This window comes from Helobdella robusta, assembly GCF_000326865.2.
Source record: "Helobdella robusta unplaced genomic scaffold HELROscaffold_20, whole genome shotgun sequence".
Taxonomy (NCBI): Eukaryota; Metazoa; Annelida; class Clitellata; order Rhynchobdellida; family Glossiphoniidae; genus Helobdella; species Helobdella robusta.
The window spans coordinates 1,399,774-1,410,456 of NW_008704084.1; the positions used below are offsets into that span (position 1 = coordinate 1,399,774).

Consider the following 10,683-nt stretch of genomic DNA (forward strand, 5'->3'; position numbering starts at 1 on the left):
ATCTCCATGATCTAACCATTTTCATGACAGTTTTAGGATATTCGTAAGTTAATGGTATACGAGCCTGTATCAAGCTATGGTCGGACAAAATCCCACATGGAAAAATGTTTAAATCTGATACCAAAAAATCTTCTGAACAAACAATCAGATCAAGTATACCTCCCCGTTCGTGAGTTGATTGATTGATTAAGTTTTTCAACTGAAACATGTCAAACAATTCTAACAAATTTAAAGTATGACGATCATTCAGCTTTTCTATATGAATGTTAAAGTCGCCCAAAATTATTAAATTTGAACTAAAAGAAGCAATATTTTCTAGTAAACATAAAAGTTCTTCAAAAAATAAATTAGTAACTGGTGCCGATCCAGGTCTATAGATGGCTAATAAAATAAAATCTGTTCTTCTAATAAATAACTTTAGAGCAAGTGCTTCGAACGATCCAAACATAGGTAAGACAATTTTTTTAAATTTAAATTCATTTCTGAAGTATATAATTAAACCACCATGGTAAGGATCATTTATTCTTAAAAAATCAACGTAGTTATATCCAGGAGGAACTGAAGATCTAACAGAAATATTATTCGACGATCCGTGCCAGGTCTCAACCAAAACAAAAATGTCTAACCCGTTGTGAATTAAATCGTAGACAGCATCAAATTTTGAATTTATCGATCTGATATTTAATAAACCTAACATTACATTATAATTAGTCTTAGATAAATCACTTGCACCACAATCATTATCTTCAGAACTATTTACATCCGCTTTCGAGGTAATTTTACAATCACTTGCACCACAATCATTATCTTCAGAACTATTTACATCTGCTTTCGAGGTAATTTTACAATCTTCCACCTTCCGACCTGTCCTCTCACTCTGAACAAAAAATTCCGATTTATCTCTTCTTTTTCCATGGCTTTGGCTCTATCTACGTATGTTTTATATTCCTGTCTCTGGTCCATTGTCAAATCATGACTTAAACCGACGTGTGAGAAACCCTGCAAAGATTTGAATTTTTTAACATTTCTCATTATTGAATCTCTAAGAAATACATTGTCCAACTTTATCAACACAGGTCTAACTACTGATTCTTGTCTTTTTCCAAGTCTAAAAACCTTGATAACATTTTTATCAGAAACATCCTCCGACAGATGCTTCAAAATCTTGAGGACATTACCACGATCATCATCACTCTCCGATAGACGAAACATCAGCAGGTTTGATTCCCTCTCTTTAATTTCATTTGCCTCATCCAGAGCTTTCTGAAACGATTTTACTTCACTCCTGATGGCGTCAATATTTGCACCACCCCCTTTCCTAACGATGCCAGCATACGTTTCTTTCAATTCGTTTTTGCATGTCTCAAGTCCATCACGCACAGTTGTATCAAAACGATCAAGTTGATCTAGCCTTGACTCATTGCGTTCAATATTCACTTTTATGTTATCAATATCAAGTTTTATTTTCATATATATTTCGTTTAATACGTCCAGCTGAGTGACAATTTGATTTTTCGTATTGTCCACTGATTTAGCTAAAGAACCAATATCCAATGACAAATCAAAACAACGGTGACAAAACCATTTTAATCCTTTAGAATTTTTCAAAATTTCCAAAATGTCATCATTAATTTCACATTTGTTGTGAGCGCAAGACTTGCAACATGCACAAATCAACAACTCCTTACTCGGAACTACTTTTGCACACTTCGTACAGCTGTAACGCGAGCTCATTGTATTTGTTGTATCTAATATTATAATTAACCTCAGCCAGATTTTTAACAGCAGATAATTTATTCAATCACGTGACGATAATTCGAAACAAAACTTTATCAAATTTAACGAAAAAACAAAATTTTATGAATTAAATTTAATACCAGCTTATTCTAGAAAATTTACTACTGCAATTTACGAAATTGTTAACATTAAATAACTACTTTTAACCGAGAAGAAAGCAGAAATAACTGCTAAAACAACAAATTCAAACAACAACCAATGTATACCTACCAATATTTTTAATTCTTATCTAGCTGATTCTACTTAGAGGATATTGTTGATGCTTGAAAATTTTCTTCCACGCAGGTTTCGTTGCTTGGTTTGGAGGTGGTGCATGCACTGGTCAGTAGGATGAAGGCAAACTTCAAGCAGCACATCACCTCAGGTATGTTTATCATCATCATTTTAATCATCATTATTCCATCTTTGTTATCATTTTGTTTAACATCTTCATCATCTTCTTGCTCTTATTCTTTTCTTTCATCGTGGTACTGCTGTAATGTTTTTTTAACTGACTGACTGTTGGCTGGTGATGCAACAACATTTGCCTGTTGTTTATTTGCTTTCATATTTTTTAGATGTTATCCTGCTTTTTGTTTGTTGATATTACTAATGGCGATGGTGATGATGACGATGGTAATGATGATTACATTGATGGTGATTGGTGAGAGAAGAAAAGTAAACTTAATAAATTCTCATCATTTTATCATTTTGCACAGTTCTTTCAGTCACTATTGACCGCTTGGGTGATAGCAAAGACCAGGTCGGTAATTATTTATTTATCACTATTATTATTATTATTGAGCACGGTGGCCGAGTCCCCAAGAATTAATTTTCTTTTTTGGTCTTCGAATCATGCTTTTTTGTTTTGTTTGATTGAATAAAAGTGATTTGATTGTTGTTGCCGTTGTTATTTTTATTATTATAATGGAAAATGTACATACTCTTGTGCTCCGGTTACATTTTTTTCTTGCAACAATAAAAAAAATTACAATCAACGAAGCAACAATTTTTTTGGATGGCATGCACTTCAACTTTAATATTGCTGTATACTGCCATCTTGGGTCCACTTAGAAGATATTGTCACTGTAGACTTATTAGTGGTTACATTCAAACATCTTCCCCAGTGGACAAACTACTTTTCTGTTTTCACTTCTCCTGAATATACCACATGCCCACTCAGCTCAGGATGACTTCAGGATCAGCAACATTGGACTGAGACTTTAAATGTCTAAACTCCAGACAAATCTGTCAAAGCTTCTTCAATGTGTCTCCCTTGTTTATGTTGTTAGTTATGTTATTATGTTACTAGTTGAAGCCTTTTATTCTGAACTAACATCAGCGAATTATAATTAAGATAGGATATGCTTCTTTAAATATGAACATTTTTAGAAGAAGAAAAATCAGAATACAACAGAGCAGCACAAAAAAACCTCACTCAACACATGACAATCTAATCATAATCCTGTCCTACTTCTTTGTGTTAAAGAATTCTAGTGGCAGTGGCATTTGTATTCTCTTTATTAGTTGTTTTAATGATATTTTTCTTGGCGCCATCATACTTGTTATAATCCTCGACTGCCTGCACAAACAAGTGATAAACAAATGTGCATGTTTTGTATCCTAACTTTCTTTAATGACTTTGTTTCAACATCTTCACATCATTTAAAGTTATTTTTAAACAATGGATCTTAAAAGTTATTAGGTTATAATGCAATGACATATCACAGTTTTTGTTTTTATTATAATTTTTTTAATAGTATCATTGGTAACAAATGTGCTGATGAAATTTTCTTCAGGTTCGAGATTGTGCCAAGAAAGTTTTGCTGAGTTTCATGGTTCCTGCATCAAATCCACAAGTCTGTTTCAATTTGTATTTCGCTCATTCATTCATTCGTTCGTTCGTTCGTTCATTCATTCATTCATTCATCTGTTTGTAAATTAAAATGGAGACTATTTATTTTGCATAAATAAAAACAAAACCAAGCTTAGTTGACTAATTCTGCTGGTTATTTGTTGTCATTTAGTTGTTCAATTTGGTTATTCTATTGATTGGTTCAATTGATGAATTGTAATTAATGATTGATTGGCTGGTTGGTTGATTGATTAAATTGATTGATTGATTGATTGATTGATAAAATATAGTAATCTGACTTACCAAATGGTTATTATGTACCGGAAAGGTATTAGATTTAAGTTTATTTATATAGAAAAAAACGTAATTTAAAATGCTGTAAATTTTGTTACATGAAGTGTGTTTTCAAAGTTAACTTGTGAGGAGATGGGTGATTTTTGAGTGTTAAATTTAAAGATGAAATCTTCCTTCCCCTAGTGTTTTCCTCTAAGTGATTGATTGTGTGGTGTGACAAATTAAAGTAGATTTGTTATTGATGATGGGAGTGGTTAGTATTTGTTGATGATGGGAAGATGATGATTTTTCACTGGATTTAGTCCTGTGGTTGTGTCAAATTTAGCATCAATCTGACTGACAATAGCAATGTAATGAAATGCTGCAAAGGAAATGGAATGGTTGGATGGGTGTTTTGCAAAAGGATTGGATTACGTATATTGTATTTTATGAATTGAATAGGTTGTGTGTGCTTGTCAAATCTGTTATATATTTTGTCTTTTGTTGTTTTTTGAACTGTGCGTGTATTATTATTTATACATTATTCCATGAAGCATTATTCTGAATGATCATTTTAAATGTTCATTATACTTTTTTTTCTACAAAAATAATTCTGATTATTATATGCTAGCTAGTAGAAAGATAGAAATATACAAAAGCAGAAATAAAGAATATAAAATGCTGAAGGGCTGGTGCTGGCTATTGAGAGCTGTTGTTGTTTTATTTTTGCTTTACAATGACATCAAAATCTCTTTTGGTTGCTGCTATCAAGTTGCAAATCTTTATTTCATTTCTTCTACATCCATGCCTGCACTTTATGTTTGTGAGTTTACATTTTGACATTTCGGAAAAGTGTACATATTGTTATATTCAGATCAGTTGTACCATTTATTTATATATTATTTACATTACAACTGTTAATTAATTGATCTATTACTTAGTTAATTAATTAATTTAATTAAAAAATTAATTTATTAATTAATTAATTACTTGATACAGTACATAATTGAGAGGTTAACGCCTGCCTTCACTCACAAATTGTGGAAAGTGAAAGAGGAGTCATTATGCTTAGTTAACTATGTTCTTAATGAGTTAGTTGGTTCCATTCATTCTTTCAGTTTTCTCATGGATGCTGTTTAGTTGTTATTGTCTATTGAAGCTGTTATTAATGGCATTAGTCTTCTGTAATTTTTGTTGTTGTTCTGTCTTGATTGATGTTAGCATGGTTTTATTGGTTTGATGTTCAATTTGCTTGAAGATGTTTGTAGTTGTTTTATATTGTTTTCTGTTAGAAATTTCTCCTACTGTTTGTTGTTGCATGATGTGTGTGCGTGTGTGTTCTGTACTTAATATCCTTCAATTGTTTTTAAATTAGAAAAAAATAAGTTGAGTATTGTTAATTTGTTTGTACATGATGATGTAAACAATGATTACTATGATAATTATAATAGCTATAGATGCTTTCATGTTCCTGTTTCTCAATCACTTATCTATGGCATTATTTTGTTTTCTTGTATAAATAGATGGGGTGCAAAGAGTATCATAATATCAAAACTGATCCCCCTTGTGGTCAAGATGATGGAAGACTCAAGTGTTCCTGTTAGTATGTGTCCGTGTATTTGTGTTTGGTTTGTTTGTGTGTGTCTGTCTGTCTGTGTGTGCGTGCGTCCAGGTGTGTGTGTGCGTGCATGTGACTGTTGGTGTTGATGTTGGGGTGATAAAATTAATATAAAAGTAGTTTCCCATATCTGATATTATTGACAATGTGTCTAATTATTATTTAGTGAGTCAATCATACCCTATGAATATTCAGGAAGTCCTGATTGCCCAATATTTCATGTATTAGGGATAGTATTAAAACTTCTATTGTACATTCAAAATAATGGTATTTATGACTTTATTGAATTAAAACTGCACAGTGTATTTGTTTTATAAATTGATGTATTGAGATCAAAGAGCGTGAAATTGATAGAAATCGAAGCTATTGGAATAATATTGTTTTTTTTTATTGCGGAATGAGATATAGTGTCAAATGATCTCTTTTCTCATTCAAGGATACAATAAGTTTTTTTTTTTCAGAGAACCAAATTCAATTTTGGCTATCTTCCCCCTTGGGAGAATTCTTATTACTGTTCTTTTGGAATTTATTTGACGTTGTTTATTCGTTTTCACGTGAAGATGTGGCTGATGCATATTTTTTTCATTTTTTGTGCACACGCTTCACTAGAAATGAAAACAGCTCTATTGGTGAAGAACAAATGTTTGTACAAACATTTGTAAAAGTAGTTTTGTTTAGAGAATGATTTTACTTAACCTTACTTTTCGAAATCAATTTACTGATACTTGTGGACTTTTAATTTCATTTCAAATCAAGTAAAATATCACTGATCAAAAATGGCAACAAATTCTTTATATAATAACAATATCACCAACATCATTCAACGTAAACACCAACCAATGTAAGTTATTTACTACAAACACAGTCAACAAACATCCAACAATAATATTCCTCTAAATCAACAATATCAGAATAAACAACAACAAAGCCAACATTAACAAAGCAACAACATAAGCATCCTCATTAGCGGTGGCACAACCAGATGTCAACAACAAAAACCTCAAAATGACCAGGTTCGAGAGCAGGCTGTTCTAACCTTGGTGGAATTCTACAGACATGTGGGGGAGAGAGTTCGACAGGACATCTGCAAGAGGGATATTCAACCATCCAAGTCTGTATATGAATTGTAATCGATTGAATGATAGATGAATGAATGATGGATGGGTAAAGATTGATAAAAAGATGGATAAATAGTTGATTGGTTGATGAACAGATGAATGGCGTATGTTTTGTTAAAGCTTGAATGGATTTTTTAGTTTAAGAAATTGTCAAAGTTTTGATTAGTTTTTTATAAATTAATTTTAATTTTAGTTCTAGTAATTTCTGTTTTAGTTATTTATTCATCATAAAATTAATTTTACTATTGGTCAGATTTAGTTATTTTTGGTATTCAAGAATTATTCATAAAGCATTCTTGCCTAATTATATTCAATGAGAACATTCAGAGCAATAATAATTTTTATAATTACACTGACTAAATCTAGATTAGTAGTGATGAATAAAAATTAAAAAATAAAACAATTTGCGGTGGTCAAAGACACCCAGCACTATTTTTTAGTTATTTTCAGTGTTTAATAAATGGTTTCAGTTTAAGTTACTGAAATATCTCTAGTGGGAAGTACAGGCGGGGTGAATGGATTAATGGTGAATGAATGATTAGTCAAAGATTGGTTTGAGGGTAAGGAAATTATTGGCATATGACGATTGAATGGGATGGAATTGAATGGATGAACCGAAAAATGAAGGATAGAAAAAAAAAAGTTGCTGGATAGATGAAGGAAAAATGATTGGCATGTTAAATTATAGAGTCATTTATTTCTTCTATTTCACCAACGGTTAATATATATGCATGCATCTTTAAGGTCTATTTATTCATTCAGTTATTTGTGTTGTTATTTTCAACAGGCTGTCCATTCTAACCTCAAAAATGGATGAAGCCAAAAACAAGGGTCTTATGATTGCCTCTTATGAAGGTTGGTTCATGAGTTGGTCAAATAGTTAACTAGTTTTCTGGGTGATCGTCGGTGTAAGTGAAAAAAGGTGAAGGTCTGGGTTCAGTACATTATATCATTAATAAATAAAAATTTACGGTCGGGTATGTTTTCATGAAAGACCATGTTTTAACAAGCTGTGTAGTGGATTTGTAGTTTTTTATGCTGGCACGTTGGTACCGTTGAATTATATGATTATAATGATAATGTTGACGTTGATTCCACTCAGATGAGCCAGATGGTCCAGTGGAGGTTGCAATAAAAAAGGCCCCTCGGTCGAAGAGCACTGGACGATCACAAGTCCCACCAATCAAGTCCATTGCTGGTGCCGGTCCAAGGATGGCCTTCGGTTGTGTGCCTCTGTTCATTTGTTTTAGAATGCATTCCATTTTTGTTAAAAATTATTAATGTTAAATTCAACATTCCTTATACTAACCATGAATGAATTTCCTTAATGGAAATTCATTCATGGTTGTTTGAATGAGGGAATAAATGAATGGATGAGTGAATGAATAAATAATGAACGAACGCATGAATGAATGAATGGATGAATGTGAAATGACCAACCGACAGACCAGATTTATTGATTGACTGATTGATATATTTTTTGTTCCATTATTTGTTCGTAGGTTCTCAGTCACATGCAGGTGCTCTGGACGAAGAGTTGTTTTGTAAATCTTTCGACGATGTGCCTAAAATATTTGTTGGTTTTATTTCGTTCATGTTATCATCATACTAATTAATTATATAGGTGTTTGTGTAAGTATGTTATAACTATAAAATTATATTTACATAGTTTTTCTTTATTTAAACACATCAGCATATACACTGAATTTGCACATTTCACATACTCATTACTTAAATTTGATGTTAACTGCTCATTGAATACAAACCAATTTGAAAAGATTTCTTCCTCCAAAGACCTGATCGCCAGGATGGAGAAGGTAAAGGACACGTTGAATGATACAAACAAGGATTGGGAGTTGAGGCAGGATGCTGTTAGTTAATTTTGTCAGCCTACTAGGTGCATTTGCACTCATGTTCGTGCATAATGTGTAGCCTGCCGAGTGCATCTGTACTTGTGCACGTGTTTGTTGCACTGACCTGCCGAGTACACGCGTACTTTTGCGTGTGCTTGATGATTTTTATTTGTTGTTGTTAGCATTGATGGCGGTGCTTGACGCTGGTTACAGTAGTATAAATATTTGTTGCTGCTAATAATAGTAACTAATTATGTGGTGGTTATTAGTAGTGGGGGTAAGTAGAATTTTTTTAGTTTGGGTTTTAAACTTGAGATAATGAAAATATGACATCACCATTTTATAGATGTTATTAATTTGAACTAATTAGTTACTAAACGTTTACAAACCAGTTGAAAAGTTTGAGATCGCTGGTGGTTGCTAATGCCACGAAATATCCAGAATTTTTGGGCTTGCTAAAGGGTTTGGGACCTGCACTTAGAGTTAGTGTTCTAGATCTACGGTCGCAGATAGTCAGAGAAGCATGTATCACTCTTGGGTTAGTTGATTGGATGATCAGTTGCATGATTAATTCATTGGTTGGTTGGTTGAATGAATGAATAAAGGATTTATTTTTGGTCTGATGGCTTAATGAATGTTTGAAATCAATTGGAAAATTACTGATTATTGATTACGCTGATTGAACTGTATAACTGGTTCATTTATTTGTTTATTTATTGAGCTTTCATTGTTTTATTTTCATTTGGTCTTGGTCATTTTTGTTCGTTTATTTATTTAACCCACTGCAAATTTCAAACATTTCCATCATCACCAATGGCATTCTCGTCATCTTCATGTTCCCATCGTCAACTTCATCACCACCTCGTAGATATTTATCCCAAGAGTTGGGCAGAGATTTTGAGCAGATGGCGGAGTACATAATCCCGGCCATCATACAGCTCCTGCCAAACTCTGCAAAGGTCATGTCCACATCTGGACTAGTAGTCTTGAAGTTTATCTTGCAAGTTAGTTTGTAGATTTTAAAAAAAATTTAATTTTCTTTCATTGTAGCGCGCAGCCCTTATTAGTTATTTTTAAACAATTAAAGTGCGGTGAAAATTTTAGCCATTTTTTATTCTTTGCAGTTACTTTTACTTTCTAAGCTAACAGGTATGTGTTATTTGATATGTTATCAAGAAATAATGCTGGTATCGTGAAATGTGACTTTAAGTCATTCGGTTATCTTTTTAATAAGACATTTTTATGTATTATATTTACTGCATTACATTTTTTGTGAGCCCGTGGTTATAAACAGCAGCTATGCTGTAACTATCGTCTTTTCAAACTCGCCATTTCATTTAGATTTGGGGTCCTGTACTAAAAGATATTAGTAGTAGTAATACTAGTTGTAGTGGTGGTAGTAGTAGTAGCAACAGTAGTAGATGCCAAGAAATATATTTCTTCCTGTTAATGAATTTTTTAATAGAACTATGAAGAACAAAATTTCGTTAGTTAGAACCCTTTGTCATTGAATATATCATTGTTAACTTTTACGGACGAAACACGTGTCCAGCCTATCCAAACGAATACCATTCTTTTCTTCTCCCGCTTACTGCTCTTCTTGGTTCGGTGTTCACAACCGCAACAGTCCGTAATTGGGTTTGATTTTTCAAATCTGCTAACCATAGAATTTCTTTTGGTCCATTGATTGACGTTGTATTAATTATTTACATTAATTACAGTACACGCAATCACATCGCCTCATCCCACTGATAACGTGCAATCTTGCCTCCAAGTCCAACATCATTAGAAGGTTAGCCGTCATTCTTGTCTATCATTTACCTGAATTTTGTTGACAACTAATACTGATACTCATCTTTTTTCTATATTTTCTTCATTTCTCAACATTTCATAATGAATGCTCCACAGGAACTGTTGTGAGCTGATGGAGCTGATAACTCGGCTGTGGCCACCTAGCATCATTGAGAAACAAGTGACACTTATCACAGAGGCCATCAAAAAAGGACTGAATGATGCCGATAGCGAGGCACGTGATGCTTCTAGAAGGTTTGTTACTGCATTAATTGATGGTTTAATTTGGTTGGTTAGTTTACTGGCTGGCTGGTTGATTGGTTAGTTAATTAGCTAATTGAATATGAGTTAATTAGCACACCTCGGTAAATGACTCGAAGTTTTTAGAAATCGCTAAAT

General features: G+C 32.7%; 2 protein-coding genes across 2 annotated transcripts; one reads left to right on the top strand and one right to left on the bottom strand.

Moving 5' to 3' along the window:
- Nucleotides 1-819: 819 nt before the first annotated feature.
- On the bottom strand, nucleotides 820-1,734 carry HELRODRAFT_171259 (hypothetical protein; the record flags this gene model as incomplete). Its single annotated transcript, XM_009017991.1, has 1 exon — nucleotides 820-1,734. The coding sequence occupies one exon, from the start codon at nucleotides 1,732-1,734 to the stop codon at nucleotides 820-822; it is 915 nt and encodes a 304-aa protein (XP_009016239.1).
- Nucleotides 1,735-2,070: 336 nt separating this feature from the next.
- Nucleotides 2,071-10,328, top strand: HELRODRAFT_77583 (hypothetical protein; the record flags this gene model as incomplete). Its single annotated transcript, XM_009017992.1, has 13 exons — nucleotides 2,071-2,161; nucleotides 2,496-2,539; nucleotides 3,576-3,635; nucleotides 4,904-4,995; nucleotides 5,428-5,503; nucleotides 6,536-6,633; nucleotides 7,428-7,519; nucleotides 7,743-7,844; nucleotides 8,143-8,216; nucleotides 8,419-8,511; nucleotides 8,886-9,031; nucleotides 9,362-9,497; nucleotides 10,215-10,328. Coding segments are annotated over 13 exons (1,218 nt in total), but the record flags the coding sequence as incomplete, so codon positions are not given.
- Between the last annotated feature and the right edge of the window lie 355 nt (nucleotides 10,329-10,683).